General features: G+C 40.7%; 3 protein-coding genes across 3 annotated transcripts in view; all 3 read right to left on the minus strand.

Annotated features, from left to right (window-relative positions):
- LOC123020119 (vomeronasal type-2 receptor 26-like) overlaps positions 1-3649 on the minus strand; it is a 10362-nt gene extending 6713 nt beyond the window's left edge. The window contains exons 1-2 of the mRNA XM_044423547.1: positions 3432-3649; positions 342-633 (exon numbers count right to left, since the gene is read on the minus strand). Coding sequence (XP_044279482.1) covers positions 342-633; positions 3432-3649 — 510 coding nt within the window. The remainder of the gene's footprint in view (positions 1-341; positions 634-3431) is intronic.
- Positions 3650-5364: 1715 nt separating this feature from the next.
- LOC123020120 (vomeronasal type-2 receptor 26-like) lies at positions 5365-13309 on the minus strand. Its single transcript, XM_044423549.1, has 5 exons — positions 13134-13309; positions 11714-12005; positions 8673-9539; positions 6751-6877; positions 5365-6266 (listed from the first exon to the last, which is right to left on the minus strand). The coding sequence occupies exons 1-5, from the start codon at positions 13307-13309 to the stop codon at positions 5365-5367; spliced, it is 2364 nt and encodes a 787-aa protein (XP_044279484.1).
- A 1615-nt stretch (positions 13310-14924) lies between these two features.
- LOC123020114 (vomeronasal type-2 receptor 26-like) lies at positions 14925-21086 on the minus strand. Its single transcript, XM_044423543.1, has 4 exons — positions 20792-21086; positions 17822-18049; positions 16907-17033; positions 14925-15916 (listed from the first exon to the last, which is right to left on the minus strand). The coding sequence occupies exons 1-4, from the start codon at positions 21080-21082 to the stop codon at positions 15027-15029; spliced, it is 1536 nt and encodes a 511-aa protein (XP_044279478.1). The 5' UTR covers positions 21083-21086; the 3' UTR covers positions 14925-15026.
- Between the last annotated feature and the right edge of the window lie 210 nt (positions 21087-21296).

Raw genomic sequence — 21296 nt, forward strand, 5'->3', positions numbered from 1 at the left:
GGAAAAGGGAAACATGGTGCCCACATTGAATTGAACCCTAGGTATGGATTTGCCCATGCTTTTGCTCTATCTGCTGAATATAATACCTTAATTGGTATTTGCAGATTCAGCCAGGAGGTTAAGGATTCCTCTGGCCGAAATGTAGTGAGCTGGTATTGCTTATGGAAACTCATCACCAGAAAGAAATCCACATGGTGTGTCACATTTCACAAGCCTATGAGAAACCACTACAAATTCATCTTCCTTCATCAAGTATCAAAAAAGACTTTCAGAATTATAAAAAATGTATGTACTGAGAACAGTGTCAATTATTACTCCTAAACCCAAGGGATAGATTTTACCTGTGGAATTTTGTAGACACTTAAGATGTCTTCAATATGGAAAGAGATATCAGAGCCTAGTCCGCCAATGGCATTTATTAGGTTTCTTTGAGTCCCACATTTGTAGTTGGGGACAAATCTGTGTGATTTGAAGAGTAGCTCTGCTGTGACATGATAAGTCAGACTGGCATCATAGTAGCTGTCATAGATGTGGTAGCCAAGTGTAACATTGGGCAAGATCTTGGGATCCTCATTGATCTCATTGATGGCAAACACCAAGGCCAGGACATGCTGATAGAACTTTGTCACCAGACTTCAAATAAAGGATTGAATAGTACTTTTTACAAGAGAATTGCATAATGCATTTTATCATTTTATCACAAGTCTTTCATATCAAAAGAGATAGTTGACACAAATGCCTTTTCTGGGTGTCATGTTTGCAGTTGAGGAAAAATGCATAAAAACTGAAAAGCAGGTCTAGAGTAGCATATTGCAATAGGTACCAAACATTTGGGAACTAAATTTGACCTTGGACAATAGCTTGGGATATCTGTTTATCTCCATTCCCACTAATGCCAGGAGCAGAACGTTCTGACTGTTTTGTGAACTGGAATCTTGAAGTCAGTTGCTCTAATTGAGTCATTTTCTTCACATAAAAATATGTTTTTACCTTACAGGGGAAGCCACGACAGTGAAATAAACAAAGATTCTTAAAATGTCTTGCAATGGCAATTTGATTTGACCTAGGTTTTTGCAGTCATTCCATCAGATATTTTAAGCTGGCATGCAACTGGGCAGATACATGTTTTCTAGATGCATTGCAGAAAAATTGTTTAGCTCAGAACAATGCAAGAGATAATGGGAGCTATGCCATAAAACTTTTGTTTTCCATAGTGAGGGAGCTAGTCTTTCGGAAATAAATCCTTAGAAACATGACTTTTCATCACTGCAGGAATTAAGGAGAAGAAAATACAAGACCTACTTTGATAAGTCATCAAGATTATAAGTGATGAGTCAGGGGGGTGATAAGGGAAACAGATAATAGTGTGAGTTAGAGAAAACAACTGCAAAGAGAAGAATGCTAAATTTAGACAAGGATGTTTCACACAAAATTTACAGCAAGGAAATATTGGCATGACCAAAATGCATCATGAGAGCTCTGTTTTTAACCCAGAAAATTATGTCCCATATTGAACTGGGTTCTCTATCCTTTCTAACCTTTTCCTGCCTGCACAGTTATACTTAGATCAGCCTTCAAGTCACCCCTGCTAAGCTGGAAAGACTTAGGTCTGCAACTGGATGGGTGACCACTTGTGGAAGTCAGGCAGGGAGTTGGACTCAATGGCCTTATAGGCCCCTTCCAGCTCTATGATTACTCTGTTCTGTTTATCACATTACTTGACTGTGTGCATTTCAGAAAAGGCTCCAGGGAGCTGTCCTTTACTTCTGTTGAGCCTCTCCTAATTTCAAAGGGAAAATAGAGTTCTCTGTAAAACCATTAATTGCCAAGTATCAACTCCAGGTTTTGGAGGACTATAAGGCTTCTTTCGTGGAGCCTTCTCCGTGAGTCCACCTTCTTGACAACATCATCATCAGATGGTGCTTCTCTTCCTCATGACAACTGCCTGATTGCTCACCAAGCAGAGAGCCACTGAACATCTAGGAAATAATATCTATTGTGAGCAAGTCATTGCAAAGGGGAGGAGATGAAGGCGTTCCAAGGAGCTTTTGTCAGTGAGATTCTTGCCCCATCTGGACCACTGACCACTGCCCAGCCATGCTGATTCCTTGGTCACCTGCCCCAAACATCTCTAGCATTGTTCATTCTTTGAGGAAATGTCCATGATTTCTTTAATTTTGTGTTCTTCACTACATGCTGATAAACCACTCAAGTAAGGATTGATTGTTCTTTAAAATATTCATCACTCTCCAATCAAGTGATTTAACACACATCTTACTAAACCAGAAGCAAAGCTATAAAATATACAAAATTTATGCATATTTCCCATAGAATGGCTTTCTATTATCATCAATGGGCTTTTTAAAGGAATGTGTGTCTTCTTTTAGACTAAGTTTTTCGGCGCCAGGTAAAGACCTTTTTATTTAAACATCATTTCAATTGTTAAAACATATGATCTGGCCAGGGCAACTTCTTCTTCCTTCTCTTTCTCCTCCTATATTTTTATTCTATACTGATAATTTTAATTTTATATTTGTAAATCAATGCATTTTTGTATTTCTGTATTTAATGGTAATTTATTATGTACTATTGTATTTCAATGTATTTTATCATGTTGTAAGCCGCCCCGAGGTTTCGGCAAGGGGCGGCATAGAAATGTAATAATAATAATAATAATAATAATAATAAGTGTACTTGTGGATCTGTTCATTTCTTGTCACTTGTTGATACTGTGAAAATAAGCAGGAAGTTGTGCAAGGACACCACATTTGTTGCAAGGTATGAGATTCATTAGTAATGGCATACATTTGAATATTAGATATACATGTATTTTCTGAATTATAAATGGGTTCTCCAACTGCATTTGCATTATGCAAAGGATTCCTTGTGTTTTTATATGAAACCCTCAACAGCCTTCACACTACGTATTTTATTATTTTTCACAATTTTTTTCTAAATTTCCTTCTCCCTGAATATATTTTTAGTCACTCCTACTGATTTTTTTTTTTTTTTTGTACTTGCATCTCATTGCCTTTAGGTCTTTAAAAAAAATCATATAACCTGGGAACTTTAGAAATTGTCACAAAGAGACAGACAGAGAGGAGAAGGAAGAGTAGTTTTCAGGTGCCTGAAGTAATTTATTCTATCCAATTTCAGAAATTGCCCATTTCTGTCTAGATCCTGCTGCAGTGAAATGAAATAGAACACCAAGTCCTGATTGTCATAAACAGAAGCGGTTATCCTATTTTGTGGGTCGGAAGTCTGTGCTCATCATAAGTGGAAAACACAAAAGCCACCTTTGTTGTCTACTTCTGCTTCAGCACCTCTTTTCTGAGTAAACCATCCATGCAGTACAGAACTTTCAAACTTGTCAAGCTCATTTGAGAGAGAGTGAGAGAGAGTGAGAGGGAGGGAGAGAAATTCTCATTTACATTGGAACCTCAGGAAACTTCTGTGAAGGATGTTCCTTGAAAGAAAAAGTGTGGAAAGTATGGATGATCAGAGAAGTGATCCCACCAATGTGGAGGTCTCCCGGTTGATACCACTGATGAGGAACATGGGGAGGATCATTGACCAAGCAATTAATGGGATCTATTTTGTATGCCAACTGAGGAAACAGCAGCAGCAGCAGCTTCAACAGTGTCACCATCCAAGCCAAGAGCTTCTTTCTGGATGCAGATGCTGGTATTAGCTTCATACAAGCACGATACAGAAGAGGGTAGCTGGTTCTGCTAATGCAACACCAAGAGAAGCCTGATCTTTAATAATTTCAGTCAGTATCAATCTACACCATCAGAATAAGCATACATTCAAGCTAATAACCACCCAACAATGACTGATTTAACACCAGGAGTGACCAGGGGAAGGGGGAAATTCTCAGACCTTAAACAAACCAGGCTCTTCCTAGTCCTTGCCTTTCGTTCCTTATATTAATGACACAAACCAGAAAGCTGTAACCCCTTCCAAGACTGCGTATGACACACAGGCTCCTGTATCAATCTAGAACATCAGCTTGGGTTAAAGATGGTACCTTGCATTGCACATGATTCTGCCAGGACTCCTTTTAAAGGGAACTAGAACAGGGCCATCTCTTTTTCATCACCAAAGATAGCAACTGCCAATGGACCTGAGTGGACATTTCACCCACTCCGTCTATTGAGATAAAGTTGGGTACCTCTTCTCTTTGAACAGAGCTTTCAAACACAAATTGTTTTATAACCTCTGACATAGGTTGCTTGCTGGATTTTTTTTTTCTACACATAACTTGGCATGACAGAAAAGGAAGAGGGAAAATACCGTGATTTTGATAATTACAGGGGAGATTGTTTACTTTGCTGAGGACATCTCTGGATGCCAATAATGATTGTGATGCACTTGGTTGTTCAAATAACCCCCACCCCCATCTTTCTATTCTCACCTCCTTGCTCCTCACTGAGAAATGAGCCAGAACTGTTTCCCTAGAATTTTAGAAAAAGACTGATTTTTCTGAGAAAACAATTGCAGAATTGTCAGCCCAGTTCTTGTACAATAACATAGGATGTCTGATTATGAAATGCAACCATTGGTGGGAAAGGGTAGTTCCTTCACTACTTTTTCATTAGTACAAAACCTAAATTGACTCCACCTGACACCACTGTTGCTGTATTCTTTCTCTTTATCAACTATGGGCAGTTAACAGGCTGCCAGAGGGTTCCTTGAACACTAAAACTAAAGTCTGAAAATATTCATTGTATTCCAGAAATGCATACTGAGTAAATCCCAACAGGAAAACATATCTTAAAATGAAGGACCACTGAGTTTCAAGCATGGTGGAACAGCTCCAGGGGCAAGTCTAATAGGGTTTCAAGAGTCTGTAACACAGGAGATTATTGCTACAAGAAGAGAAACAAGGACTGAGATAAGGACCTGTGTTATTCTTACAAAATGTCTGAGCAATGGTGGTTGATATATCCTCACTTTCCAAACCCTGCTCAGACCTTATGTAACCTGTTGGTCCAGCATTCCAGATCTCATTCCTCCCAAAGAAATCATGAAGACCCCCTTATCACAAAGAGGCCTGCTTCCTTTGCTCCTTGAGTTGCACATTCCATCTTCAGTTGGCTGAATCAATCCTAATGCTTGCCAACATCTTGAAGGTCTTATTTAAGAGCAGTCAGCAAATTCCTTAGAGGTAGCATCTCAAACATGCAAGGAACTATCATAAATTAAGGAATGAGTTTCATTATTGAAGGACCCAAATGCGAAAGGAGGTCCACAGCAAACATGGCAGCATGTCATGTAAGTGCTGGAAACATAAATGCCTTCTATATTTCTACCAACTGAGAAGCTCTTCTGTACAACCTGATTGGCTGCAACAGAAGACATTTAATTATTTCTTGTAACTATTTGATCCCTGCTATTCAGTTCTGGCCTTAGAACAATGATGTAGCATTTAGGGAAAAAGATACAACTCAATAAGCCAGTACTAGATGACAGGATGCAGAAGATCTCCACAGCCACCATGTCTTTCCCCCTGGAGCTGAGGTAAGCTGGAACAAAGCAGACCCATACACTACAGAACACCAACATGCTGAACGTAATAAACTTGGCTTCATTAAAACTATCCGGTAATTTACGAGCCAGGAATGCCACAATGAAGCTCGTGATGGCCAAGAGGCCCATGTAGCTCAAGACACAATAAAACAGGACAGCTGACCCTTCATTACATCGGAGGACAATTTCTTCAGTTCCTGAGTGCAGGTCTATATCAGGGAAGGGAGGAGAGTTTACCAGCCACATCACACAAACATTTGTTTGCATAAAGGAGCACAAGATGAGAATAGAGTAAGTTAGCCGTTTCCCCACCCATTTCTTCATTCTAGATCCAGGCTTGGTGGCCACAAATGCAAGAGAAACAATGCTGGTTTTTGCCAGAACAGAAGAAACAGCCACTGAGAAGATGATGCCAAATGTTGGTTGCTGCAGAAGACAGGTCACCTTGAGAGGCTGACCAAGGAACAGGAAAGGAGAGAGGAAGCAGAGGAGAAGGGAGATGAGGAGAATGTAGGTGAGATCCCGGTTGTTGGCCTTGACTATGGGGGTATCTCTGTGCTTAACAAACGTTCCTAACACCACACCTGTGACCACAGACAACAAAACAGAAAGAGAAGCTAAACTGATCCCTAAATTTTCCCTGTAAGAGAGAAATGTGATCCTTTTGTGACTGCATCCATCTCTGTTCTTGCTTGGATAGTGATCTTCTGGGCATTTGAAGCAGTCAGCCATATCTATCAAATAAAAAAATGATTGTATACATGTCAGTGTTAATTCAAGCCAGATCTGCTTGATATTCTTAATTGCCCTTCTACAGGGAAACTCCCTCCTTATGGTCACATGAATAAATTCCCAGCAAATAGGTTTCAAATGTTATGCTCGTTTTTTCCCTCAGACAAGAGCTTTGCATTTTTCTTCTCCTCTGCACTTTCATTTCATTTTGTGTTACCTCTCCCTCCATTTGCATCGATCTCTATTCCAAGAACTTTAACCATATGAACTGTTTGCAGCATTACCTGCTGCCAATATAAGGATTCTTCCATTTCTGTGGAAAGCCAGAGTGGCATGGTGGTTAAGAGCACAGGATATGGTAAGAATGCTCATCGCTGTAAATTCATATGTTCATTGTCCCCATTTTTTTGCAACCATGTCAGTTAACCTATTGCAAAGGAACATCTTACAACAGTATGATGGAAATAATTGCATACGGCAACCTACCTGTCGCATTTGAAATCTTCCCTTCTGGGCATGAAATACAATCATAGCAGCAGAACATCTCTCCTTCCTTCATCTTCTTCCACTTACCAGTGTGGCACTGCTCATTACACACAGAACGGGGAATAGTCTACACAGAAACATTAAGAGTGCTACCATACAGAGAATGGATTTCACTTGCACAAATATGTAGCAGAGCTTCAATACTGACCTGGAGCTGCTAGGCTCTTCATCATTTATTTACTCTGACCATCAATTTAGAAAAACATTATCAGTGCTACAAAAACATTGGAGTAGAATTCCAGTAGACAATTGAATGCAAGATTGACCTTAAAGGCCTTGTTTTTAAGCACCAAATGCAGTCTGGAATTCGTGCTTCTTGAGTTGTTGCCATTGTACTTTCTATTCTAAGGCAGATTGATAAGTTCCTATGCATCCTTATGGGAAAGAGTCTCCAAAGCCACTGTGAAAATCTGTCAATACTATCCATCCATCCCATCAGATGCCTCTTTCTGGCTGAGAGTATAGTAGGCCTTCTTATGTTTGGACAGGCTCACAAAAGACCAGGAGGTCTCTCAGATAATATCAGCCCCAGTCATTCATTCATACCTTCAAAGGTCAAACCCAACACCTTGAATTGGGGACAGAAAGAAGAAGCAACATGCAAGAAAGGATATCAGAGATGAGGAATATGATATGAAAGCTCATCTCCAAAAACCTTCTAAGCCTCCATATTCTGTGCCTATTCCAATTTCCCCACAACATTCTGGCTGCAACACGCGATGCCCACTGCAACACCTGAACATGTTGCAAAAGAGCCCCACCTAAAGCAGACTGCAATTCTCTAGCCTGGATGTAACCAGGGAGTGTGTTGGTAAGGTTAGGTTAGCTTTCTGTGCTTTAGGTCCCAGCTACCAAACCAATATAGCTGATAAGGTACCGGGTAATGCCACCTGCATTTCCATAGACCACCCTGAATGAACCCAAGCCCACTGTCTTAATATTCCAAAGAGTGCCTGGATTGACATGGGAGCTTTAGTGGCCAGCAAACTCAGCAACTTCTGTCAAAATTTTGAAACAGGAAGGCAATGGTGCCATTTTCCCCATCCTAGCACTAGATAAAGAATGGATGGAGAAATGAGGTGTCAAAACACTGGGCAAAGCGAAAAAGCAAGGGTGGTCTCAGAGAAACCTGTCAGGCATCTCTCCGAAGCACTCTGAAAACTTGGCAGTGAAACTGGTTCTAGGCAGTGAAGACTTTACTCATCACAGGATTATGGTAGACAAATGATCCATCTGAGGGAAGAGCAAGCCTTCAAGAATAACTTGGAAAATGCACCTGATTAAAACCATGTTGCCACACAATCATGTCTTTATTAAGGATGAGTTCTTTTCCTTCGGGAGCCTTGGGGTCCACCCTTCCAACTTTTACTTTCTGATAGGACTTGTTCTCAAATGTGACTAGATTCATGATGTCAAATCCACCTTCTAGTTCCCTTCCAGCATTAAAAGACATGGTTTCACCAGCAGTGTTGTTAAAGGAAATGCATTGTAGAAATGGGTGGATCTAGTTGGAAAGTGAGAGAAGAAAAGGATGCAATAGCAATGAAGTAGAAATGTCATTGTGTTCTCTTGATATTGTCTATGTCAACCCATCAAACACAGACTAAGGTATGACCATCAACATCTAAATTATGCTCAGACTCCAATTATAAAAAGAAATATTCCATAGAATTTTGTCCACAACTATTGCATATTTTATTGTAATTCACTGTTCATTTGTGTGTGTGTGTGTGAGAGAGAGAGAGAGAGAGAGGGAGAGAGAGAGCGAGCGCAAGCGAGCGAGCGAGCGAGTGCACAATATCCATACTGTATATTCTACTCTGTTTACCAAAATAAAGAACAACTTCAGGTAAGAACATTACCTGCCAGGATTGCATATCTTGAAGGTCCACCATTGCTTGCTGCATCATTACTCTGTGGTTGGATCTGGATGACAACATGACCTGCAAAGCATGTGCCATGGCATAGACAGCATTATAGATACTGTAGCTGTGGCCAGTCATGAGCATCTCAAACTGAGGTCCAGGAAGGTCCTCCAGGCTCTCTGCTCCAGTGCACTCTCCATCAACCATTGCCAGCTCTCCCGGATCAGGAAATGAGCAGTCAAATGCTTGCTCCCAGAAGACTTTGAGAAAGCCATCTGCCTGGGTCTGAGAAAGCTTTATGTTTAAAAGAAATTCTCTGAATGCTAGAAGGTCTCTTGAGTGAATCGCAAAAGATATGGCACCTTGGAACCACAGAAGATCCCAACCTTTCTGAAAGCCCATTAAGACAAAATCCATCTGGCTTGTTGTGATCCACACCTTCCTAAACAACGATGTCTTATTCTCAGGATCTCTTAGGAACATAATCATTCTCAGCCACACAATGGTTACAGATTCTCCATAGATGATAAAAATGTTGACTTGATCATATCCATCTGTGAATTTTACAGAAATTGTTGAGAGTGTATCAAGAACTTCAGGCAATTTATCCCAGCGAGGTAGTTGAGGGATTGTTTGTGAGAAAGCTGGACAGATTCCCTTCTGGGACATCAGGGGTTCCATGGCCTGCAAGAAATGTTCTCCACTGTTATTATCAACAGCAAGGATCCCGACCCAGGTCCATCCAAACTGTTGCAATAACTGGACAATGCCTGCATACTGAATGGCTTCATTTGGAACCATGTGATAAAACGAATTGGTTTGCATTTTATCTCTTTCTTTTGGGGTAATAGAGCCATAGGTGAGCTAAATGGGAAAAACACAATCAAGAAATGGTTAAGCATGATTGTCTATGTGTGCATGTTTACTAATTTAATTGATTAGTAAATCAGTTTACTAATCAGTTCTATGAGTTGAATATTTCACCCTTTCTGAAGGGTAGAACAGATGAATCAGTTTGCCATGTCACGCTTACCCTGGGGCAGGTAGATACTTACCTTGGCTGATACTACAGTCCCTTCATAAGAAAAAATTACCAAGCAATTATTTAAAACTTGGCAGTGGAGGGAAAATATGTTTGAGGATGGTACTTAAAAAATTGAGAATTAACAGGGAGGATATTGCAAAAGTTTGTTAGCTTTCTCTGCAAATTTGGCTTATTATCAGATTTTGTTTTGTTTCATATTGCCTCCTGCAGATTTTGATGTAGTTTGATTTTGGTGGCCAATTTCTGCATGCATAATGCCTCGTTTCAGAAGTAGATTTTTTTATTAGTAGGAATCTGTATTGTTTAGCAACAGCTGTCCATTTGGAGTGGTAGAATGAAGGCTCCTGGAAGAAGGGGCTGATAGATCTGGATTTATTTAAAAGCTTCACTGTTTTAGCCTTTGTGTTTGTCACAAAACTAGATCCCTCTCTTCCCTTCCTTGCCACCCTAGTATTTCCCTTATGTAAAGTTTCCTGCAAAGCTTCTGAATGAGATGAGGGAAAAGGGAGTGTAACAGCATGATGTGGTTTGGGAGCAACATCGGGCAAAATGGCATAACTGGTGAGGAAGAGAAAAGGACTTGCTCAGGAGACCTGCCAAGGGATTGGATAGCAGGAGCAGAGGAGAAAACCAGTAGATTAATTTGTTTTGTGGACCAATGCATCATTTATGGATTTATCCACTCTTCAGGATGCATGTTAACTGTTCCTCTTTTTCTGCACTTGTTCCTCTAATCTGTTTATTGTGTGTGTGTGTGTGTGTTTATTTTTATGTATTCCCTGATATCAATTTTGTATACATGAGTTTTTATTTTTATTTTTCCTCTCCTAGAGTAAAGCTCAGTTCATTCAATCTTCTAATTAGTGTATCCTTCCCAAATTAAAGCTCTGTTCCAGTTTATGTGGGAATGCCAATTTCACCAATAGTATTGGTGTATTTATATACTGTCAGTCATTTAAAATCTCATGGTGGTTTAGAACAAACTTTTTAAAACTCCAATTAATTCAACAATAAAATGTTTAAAAACTCCTTATTGCCAGTACTTGTTGCTAAAATAATTAAAATACCATTTAACAATTTAAAACTTTTGGTCCGGCACTGAAATGGATAAAGGTTGGCACCAGGCACACCTTTCTAGGGAGCAGGTTTCATACTTGGGGCACTCTAGCAGAAAAGACCCTCCTCCTCCTAATAGCCCTCACCTCTTTCAAGGAGGACTCTCAGAGGAGGACTTCCACAGAGGATCTTGAGTCTGGGCAGGCTCATATGGAAGAGACATTCCCTTAGATTACTAAAAATCCCCTTAGTAATAAAAGACTTGAGGCAATATCAAGGCCAATTAATATTACACTTAAGCCATATCTTGTTTTTCCAAGGAATCTAAAATGTCATGCAGGGTCCTCGTCTGAATTGAAGTCCACCTCCTTTTTTGTACACTACCTATGAGATAGGTTAAGCTGTGACTGGCCCAAAGTCATTCAGTAAGTTTTATGGCTGAAGGAACTTGCATCGGGGTCTCCCAAGTCCCAGTTCAACCCTCTAACTACCCCACCACATTGCTTCTCACACACAGGTACCTGTATATGGAAAGCTTGAGGAAAAATGTATAAATGATTGCAAACAGCTTGCCTCATGGATTGCTCAATCAGATTTAGTTCAATCTGCTTCGGAAAAGCCTGCTTCCATTTGGCCATCTTCTGAAGCTTCCCAAGCAGCTTCTGGTTCTGCATTTGGGATTCAGCTGAATCCAGTCCCCCACGTGATGGTTAAATGAGGAGAACTGCACATTATGAACTTCCAGACATACAAATGGAGTATGCATGAGCTAAATAAATAAAGGACTGAGTTGTCTGGTGGAATGAGCTCATCCTAACAAAATGCCATGCATTTCTGGAAATTGTTTGCTTGTATCTTCACACCTTTCCCACCCTTTCAGCCATGAAATCAATCGCAGAGAGACCAAAAAAAGGCCTATAATTTTCCTTTCTCCTACCTGTGGAATCTTGTAAAAACCTACAATATCAGCCATATGAGAAGAAGTTTCAGGGCTAAGTCCCCCAATGACAGCAATGAGGTTTTTCTGTGTGTCACATTTGTAATTAGGAACAAATTGAAGTGATTTGAAAAGCAGATCCAGAGTAGTTCGATATGTCATCCTTAAATCAGAGTAACTGTCAGAGATGTGGAACCCAAAAGTGACATTTGGCAAGATCTTGGAATCCTCATTAATCTCTTTCACAGCAAATGCCAAGGCCAGAACATGTTGGTAGAGCTTGGTTACTGCACTGCAAACAGAGTATGTGGGTTATTTTAAAGGCAACGTTTACACTGCATGGATTTATTTTATTACAATAGCAGTTGTTTCTGTCTTTCAGTGATTTGCAATGTAGGAATGTTCTGATTTTCTGATCTTATGAAGAGTTAGCCATTCATCTCAAACAAAAATCTGAATACTTGCACTGAGAGTGTACATAATATGTTTAGAAGTCCACTATCATACAAGCACACACATGGATTGACACAGAGGAGAGGAAAGGGCAGGGCAGGGCAGGGCAGGAGAGAGGAAGAATGCTTATGTAGCTAAGGGCACAAAACTTGCCCATCAGTATGGGAGACGAATGCATTTGGTACACATTTTAATGCAAACCTTCTTTATGTTACACCATAATTCATTTATTGTTTGCAAACAGCACTTCTCCAAATTTAGCATTGAAGTTCTTCCATAAAATATCTAAAAGATACATATATTGAATTGCTCAGCAAATGCACACATTAGTGACAACAATGTTCAAGAATGTATTATCTGGTTATGTCATCTATTAGGGTTGGACTTCTTGATTTTCAGAACAATTGTGGAGAACGGTTTTTGCAGGCTGTGGAACCATTGCTTTGCAGTATAAAATTTGTTCAGCATTCACACATACAGAGAGGGAGAGAGAGAGAGAGAGAAGGGGGGAGAGAGATTCTAATTTCTTACTTTGTTGGTCAAATCATCAAAGGCACAGAATTATTTTCTTCCCCAAAGATGTGTTGATAATACAGCAAGTTTTCCTCCTAACCACCTCAGCATCCCCTCTGTCCTCTTCAGCAGATGTACAGAGTGCGTGAGCTTTGGCTGCACAAACATTTCTTGCCATTTGGAAATGGAGCATTTTCCCTGCCCTCATGTCAAAATCCAAGCTATGAAGAACTTCATTATGAGGGGATTTTTATTTTCTTTGCTTGTAGAGTTAGCAGAATGCTGAGGACTAAGAAGGGGATTCTGCTATGCTCAGCCCACCTCTCTCTCTCTCCATGTGTGTGTGTGTGTGTGTGTCCTCCCCCCCCCCCCACCCCCAGCATTCTTTGTGATCTGGCTAAGTTCAGATGTGAAGTAAAAAAACCAAAACAGAGCAGAACTCAAAAAGACCTACCTGGGAATCTGAAACAGGTTCTGAGAAGGATGCTTGTTGAATAACACTTCATCAAAAGCATAAGTGATCTGAGAAACCATAGCACCAAAGAGAAGGTCACCAGGTTGATACCATTCATGTGGAACAGAGAAAGTAGCACTCAGTAGACATTCCTTAGCGTCTGTTTTGTATATCATGGTAGGTAAGAGAATTTGGAATATCAGGAGCCGTAACATTCCAGTGGCAATGCTTCTCCCAGGACAGATGGTCTACTGTTCATCCACAGGAATGACTAGACTTAAACAAGCGGTGCTGAATAATGCCAGATTGTGGCAATTTGCACCTTAAGGTAGTTGCCATACTTTCACCCAGCAACAAGGGTAGAAATGCATGTGATGCCTACTAGCTGGAACTAACATACTTTCACGTCTAAGGGGTAAGATGAAAAAAAGGAAGAAGAAAGGAGGGAGAAGACAGGAATAAAAGAAGAAGATTCCAGGAGAGGAAAGACAGATATAAAAGAAGAAGAAATCAGGAAAGTAAAGACGGGGGAAAAGAAGAAATCAGGAGAAGAAAGACATAAATAAAAGAGAATTCTGCCTACTACTTGCCATTTTCCCAGAACTCCATGATGAAATTTTTAACCACTTTCAACGCTGCTTATTTATTATGTTTGGTGTTTCTAGAAACCTTTAGAGCTTTGTCCAGGAGAGATAATTACATTGATTTGAATAATTCTGAGGGGAGATCATTAGTTTTTCAGCATTGAGCTCTTGCGTCCATCCTTTCATAACAAGTATCTTGGGTGTGATCCCAATTTAGTCCTACTTAGAAAAGACTTAAATGATTGGAACATTATGATTAATGTAGGCCCTATTGATGCCAATGGGTCTACTTCACCTTGAAGTATACGTGATGGAAATATATGTCATTTAAGCATTTTCAAGATACCTCATATCCTGGCCTTTTCAGTCTTCTTTCCTTCCCTCTGTGCCCACCAAACTGCCCTCTTTTACCCCTGTCCAAAGTCAATTTCCCAACTTCTTTCCATGGTGGCTGTGAGGGGATGGAGAAAGGGCAATGAAGCTTGGATTCTCATCTCTGAGGTCATGGCACTGCCTTCAACCTTGGAGCTGGAATTCTAAAATAAACTACAGCCTCTAAGAGAATGTCTGTATGTCATAGGATTACTTCCTTCAAATCCACTTATGGGTTCCCAAGAGATTGTTCTAGCTTTGAAGCAATAATTTCCAGTGACATAGACAAGGAAGCTCCAAATCAGCTTCGTATGAAGACTAACAGAGGATGGTCTGAAGGCACATAAGGCATCCACCATGCTGAAGCTAAGCAAGTCTGGGGCTGGCCAGGGAACTAAACAGGGGAAATGATTTAAGAATGCAAGTCACTAAAGGTGCCTGGATTAAATTTGAGACCATGACCCAATGGGCACATTCTGTATGAATTCCATGCTTAGTAAAATCAAGGTCAAGCAAAGGCTAAGTGTCAGAGTGGTTCACCTGGGACAAATATATGATGTGTTTTGGGTTCCTGAGTTCAAATATTATTTTTATCATTTCCAAGATATGAAGATTTCCATCATTTCCAAGTCCAATATGATGACAATGCTGCTGCTGCAGGAAATATCCAGTGCTTAGGGCCTAATGAACACTTGTGTAAAGTAATTCTGCCCATGAAACACATTAAATGTATAAATGAGACTCATGGAAAACATGTTAGGAAAAGAATAACCACTCATCATACAAGCAAATGTTATTTTTCACTGTTTATTCATACCAGTACAAAGGGGTGTGTTTGCCCAGGATAAAGACATAAAATCTATAGGATTGAATCTCAGACTAATTCCACCCCAGGAGAGCAACAGAAATAAACTGCAGGTTAGACAGTATTCTTTCTTCAGATAAGGTGTGCCTTGCTGTTGAGATCAGGCTTCATCACGAAGATATAGCATTTTGGAAAAAAGATGCATAATAGTAACCCTGCACTGGAAGCTAAGATGGAGAAGATCTCCACAGCCACCATGTATTTTCCCTTGGTGCTTAAGTAGGTTGGAATAAAAGACAACCAAATGCTGCAAAACACCAGCATACTGAAGGTAATGAACTTGGCTTCATTGAAACTGTCAGGCAACTTCCTGGCCAGGAAAGCCACCACAAAGCTAATGAAGGACAGAAGTCCCATGTAGCCCAGGACTAGACAAAACATGTTGATAGACCCTTTATTACATTTTTCTATGATGACTTGGGATGAGGTTTGCATGTCAACATCTGGAAAAGGAGGACAGGTGCCCAGCCAGACTGCACAAATGATAGTTTGAATGAGGGAACAGGAAAGGACAATGGAGCTGGAAAATGTTTTCCCCACCCACTTCCTCCAGCTAGAACCTGGTCTGGTGGTCATGAATGCCACCACCACAGTGATGGTTTTGGCCAACACAGAAGAAACAGCCACTGAGAAGACGATGGTAAAAACAGATTGTTGGAGAAGGCAGGTCAGTGTCCCAGGCTGTCCAAGAAATAACAAAGAAGAGAGAAAGCAGAACAAGAGAGAAATGAGGAGAGTGTAGGTAAGATCCCGATGGTTAGCCTTGACTATGGGTGTGTGCCTGTGCTTTATGAAAATTCCAAGCACCAAAACATTGATGACAGATAAAGAAATGGTAACTGTGTTTAAACTGATCCCCAAAAGTTCTTGATAAGACAGAAAGCTTATATCTTTGGGCACACACCGATTCCTGCCCTTGTTTGGATATTGATCTTCTGGACATTTGAAGCAATCATCCATGTCTAAAAAAGAGACAAAGCTTTCATCTCAGTTCCGAATTGCACATGATTTATTGATTCTTCTTATTGTGTTTCATACCAAAGCAGGGCTACTGGTTTCAGTCCCCAGTATGTTGGGGAAGGAGAGCCGCAAAATCTTCCTTCCTACCTACTTTCCTTTCCACAGCTTAAAAGCTAATGGTAGTTATGGGGTAAGCTTGGCCAAAAGCTCTGGCAGCCATGGAATGCTTTCTCCTTAAAAGGTTCCAGAAATACAAACATGGAATCAGAAGGGGCATCCCAAACCATCTAGTCTGATGCCGGCTCCAGCCAATTCCATTCATGAGCCTACCATGTGCATTTCCAGCACATCCTTGAACACCCTCACTTATAGGCCTAACAGCTTCACAGCAGAATCATTCCACTCTGAAGAAAAAACAAGGTGGCATTGCTGGCACTAATGCTCCCTTTGCGTTGCTAAGCATTATTCTCCACTTTCACAAGCCCCTTCACCCAGGAACATAGAGAAGGGATTGACTTTTTAGGAGAAGAGCAGCACACTTAGAATAAATTTGCATGGGGCACTGGACTTACCTTAAAAGGCAAATTGGTCTCACACACACCTCCTTTAAGAGAGTAGGAAAGGAGCACCATTGCTTTCCTCAATATTCCAGTGTCATTCCCTTTGAAGATTTGGACAGAACACCCCATAGAAATTGCATTACATCACTGTATAGTACTGATATTAAGTTACTGGTAATGATGGAATATTTGGTCTACAGCATCACCAGTACAGAGTACTACCCTGTTTACTCACTAGGTGGCATTGCTCTTGAGCTGTATCTGAATTTAGGCATAATTTTCCAAGTTTTGCAATAGATGACACTGGTCTGAGTTTTATTTGCATGGAGTCATAAATTCCAAGTTGCATTTTACTTCTTTGAGAGACACAATGAAGTTATTGTTGAGCTTCCTGGCTGGATGTCTTCTAAGTCTGCCATGATGGACACCTACCTTTTTGGTTTGAAACCTTCCCTTCCAGGCATGGAACACAATCATAGCAGCAAAACTTCAGCCCTTCCTTCTTTTTCTTCTGATAACCAATCTGACAGGAGTCAGTACATGTTGAAATGGGCACCCCCTGCAATAAATATGAGGGGACTTTAGCACAGAAAAACAAGGATTTTTATGTGTTATTATTTATACCATAACACCATTCATTAAAAAAGAAAGAAAGACCATTGGAAATTGCAACATTACTCCATGCTTCCTTTATACATATATGTGCAAACAACATCCACCTCTTTTGCAGGAGGTTGTCACATGGCTACATTTGGTAAGCATTGCATTGAATTCTTTTGAACTGTTCCCCTGCTTCATGGGATTCTAGGCATGGCCAGTGTAAGTGGTTTCTTTGTGCCCTTTTGGCAGCTAAAAGACTGATATTTCAACACTGAAAGGATAAAGATTTTCATCCTACAATGCATTGAGCTGAGAACCTGCCAGGCTTTCAGTATCTGAATTTGTATTTGGTATATACACCCCCTGCAAATTCATATTTCTTTGGGTATCTGGTCCACTTTTGCAGAAGCTTGTGTATAGTCCCTAGAATGCTTTTCCTGGTATGTGCAATATGTGTTCATAGCTACGACCATCTAGAAATTCATGTATGCGTATTAAAAAGACTGGGGAAAATTAAAATACATATTTCACAGTGAACATAAGTTGGATTTAAACTCTACGGATGAATGAAGTGTGTGTGTGTGTTGCAGACTGAAAGTTTTAGTGACACATTAGTCCCTGAAGCTGAAGTGCCGTCAGTCTAAAGAACAGGTGCTCAGGTGCCACCAAAACCAGGTAAGGAAGTTGGCTGGGTCACAGAGTCACTCAGAGTTTAGAATATGCCCTTTGAGCCACTAGAATCTGTACCTGCTTGAAATCTTGATGCCACACAAGTGATTCGTCATGAAATATAAACCTGGTTCCTTCCAGAGCATCGGAATCTACCCTTCCAACTTTCACTCTCTGGAAGGAGTTGTTTGGGAAGATGACCATGTTGGCTATGTCAAATCCCCCTCTCATCTCTCTTTCATCATTAAAAGATATCTCTTCTCCAGCTGAGTTATTAAATGAAATGCCTTGAATGTATGTGTGGATCTGGTAGATGCAGGGGAAGAAAAAAGAAAGCAATAGTCATGTTAGAGTTTCCAATTGCCTTTCCATCGAGATACTCTTCTATGTTCTTGTACTCAAACTCATATTAAATATGCATCTAGTTCCCCCATGGTACAGAACTGAAGATACGTCATTATTCTTGCATGGGCAAAATCCACTTCAGCTCATTTCTTTCAGGATTTTACCAAGTTTTCACCTTCTGGACTTCAATTCCCAAGTCTGAACTTTCTTGAGACTGCAGTGTGACTCATGGATGCCGCTCCCTCCACCCAAAATGTCTATGACAGCTTGCACACATTTCAAAAACACTCTATTTCACTTTATTTTCTGGGAAACTGGGAAAATTTAGGAAGTTTGTCAAGTCACTGTTTGGATTCATAGAGAATGTTGACAATTTTAAGAGTCACATACAAATTTACATACAGTTTTGTATACTTTTTGTTTCCTAATGCATGCATTTTTTTTCAAAATGCCGAGTTCTTTACAATTTTCCTAACATACTACACTTTGAATGTTGTTGCACCATGTATCTCATTTCTCTGTGCGTATTTCCTTCATCTCTGCAGTTTTGTGTGCATTTTTTCCATAGAAAATTCACCACAAAATTGGTTGAAGGATAACTGAACTTCAGTTCACGTATAGCTTATGAAGTGCAAAACCAAAATAATGTCTCCTCTTTCACTGCAGGGAAAACAGCATATGTGAGAACTTACCTTCCATGGCTGGAGATCTTGAAGGCTGAGTCTATTAGGGCCCTTCATTCCTCTGTGTTTGGATCTAGAGGAATGTATGGCATGAAGGGAATGTGCCACTGCATAGACAGCATTATAGACTGCATAGCTGTGGCCAGTCATGTCCATTTCAAAAAGAGATGCGGGAAGGTTCTCCAGCTTCTCCAAACCAGTACATGTTCTGCCAAACTTTCTTAAAAGTCTGGGATTTGGAAAAGTGCACTTAAATGCACACTTCCAGAAGTCCTGGATAAAACCATCTCCTTGTGTCCAGTCAGGTGTTACTAGATGAAGGAATTTCTTAAACTCTGGAAGTTCATTTGTGTGAACCATGAAGGATAAGGCACCTTGATAGGTTTCCAGTTCTGAGTCACTTTCAGAGTCTATTAATGCAAATTCTATCTGGGCTGTCATTATCCACACTTTTCCAAGATCCTTAGGATCTTCTGAGGGCATAAAAAACCTCAGAGTTAAATAGGTAAACGTATTTCCATAGAGAACAAATACATTGGCTTTTGTCTGTGTGACAAGTAAATGAAACTCAGAGGTCAGACTGATAATTGCATCCCAGTTATTCTCTGGACGTTGTTGATGTGGGACCCTCTGTGTGAAGGCAGAACAAATCTTGTTTTGGGACAGCAATGGCTCCAAGACTTCTAAGAAATAATCCCCACTGGTATCATCTGCAGCAAATAGCCCAATCCACATCCATCCAAAATGCTTGAGCAACCTGACAATCCCCATATACTGATAGGCTTCATTTGAGACCATGTGGTGAAATGAAGACGGTTGCACTGTAAGGCGCTCCATTGGTGCAAATGAGCCATAGGCAAGCTAAAACAAAAGCAAGGCTATGGTAGAGTCCTGCTTGGTTACGTGTGTTTTGGTGTGCAGAGGATATTTTCCTTGGAATCTGTGGATTTTTAAACATTGCATCCCACCTGCATTCTGCATTGTCTAGTGCTCTTCATTCTGCCCTCCACTCATTGGTAGAACTGCATTTTGCACAAAAGCATTCGCTGAGGGCCAGTGCAGTGTGCTGTTTAGCATGTTGGACTGGGGACCTGAGACCGCTGGGTTCTGGTGGCTACTCATCCCCGGAAACACTTTGGGCCAGTCACTCCCTCTCAATCCAACCTACCTTGCAGTGTTGTTATTGAAGGATAAAATGGAGCTATATAATTCACATATGCACCTCTATAAATGTCCTCCATACCTATTTTTATGGTTTGTGGGGGGGGGGTTATGGTGCACCCACAACTGGAGTACTGTGTCCAGTTCTGGTCTCCACATTATAGGCAAGACATAGCCAGATTAGAATCAGATCAGCGCAGGGTCACAAGAATGGTAGCCAGGTTGGGAAGGATGACATATGAGGAGAGATTGAGGGAACTGGGTCTTTTCATCCTGGAAAAGAAAAGACTCCAAAGAGATAATTTAGTGTCTTAAGGGAATGTGAAGGGACGTCATGTGGAGAACGGTCTTGACTTGCTCTTCCATGCACTGGAGGGAAGGCTGTGTTCCAATGGGGTAAAGTTCAAGGAACCAGGCTTCAGGTTGGATGTCTGGGAGGACTTCCTGATGGTTAGAACCCCTAGGATATTGAATGGGCTTCCAAGGGAGGTGGTTGAGGCCCCATCAGGGAGGATGTTCAAGAAAAGATTGGACAATCCCATGCTGAGGATTGAATGAGCAGAGATGGCTGGAGCCTGGGGTCAGACTAGATGTCCTCAGATGACCCTTCTGACTGGCTTTGTGTCTATGTTATCTATTCAAAGCTGCTCCACATTTAGTAAGCAAAAAACAAAGGAAGGATTGTGTGGCATCCATCCACCCTAGATTCTGAGAGCACAGGAATTTGGGAACCCTTCAAGTTGGGAGGCATCCAAAAATCAAGTGTGCAATCAACTGGATTGCTGTTTCAGGAAAGGCAAGAGAAAATGCTATTTAAATCATGAGAAAGTCAAAGCCAGGATGCATGAAGAAATCTGACCTGTGGAATCTTGTAAAGGTGAAGGATGTCTGCAATGTGGAATGAAACATCCGTGCCCAGTCCACCAATGACAGCGATTGGATTCTTCTTGTTGTCACACAGATAACTGGGGATGAATCTCTGTGCTTTGAAGAGCAAGTTCAGAACGGTATGGTGGAAAAGCCTTGCATGGTAGCTGCTGTCATAAATGTGGAAGCCAAGTGTGACATTGGACAAGATCTTGGGGTTCTGGTTGATCTCATTTATGGCAAACACCAAGGCCAGGAAGTGCTGGTAGAACTTTGTCACCATTCTACAAAAATAAAGTCATGCTGTTTATTGTAGCGCAATAACTTATCCATTCTGGCTTAAGGAGTTTTCATTACCTAAGTGTAATAAATGACATGCTTTCTTTTTCTTGCCTTATTGTTTCTGGCATATATATATTGGGGGGTGGGAAGAGAAAGAGAGGTCAAAATAATATTGCTAATGTGACAGAACACTAGCAATTGGCAGTGATGAACTG

Source organism: Varanus komodoensis, unplaced genomic scaffold, assembly GCF_004798865.1.
Source record: "Varanus komodoensis strain SLA01 unplaced genomic scaffold, ASM479886v1 scaffold140, whole genome shotgun sequence".
In the NCBI taxonomy this organism is placed as follows: Eukaryota; Metazoa; Chordata; class Lepidosauria; order Squamata; family Varanidae; genus Varanus; species Varanus komodoensis.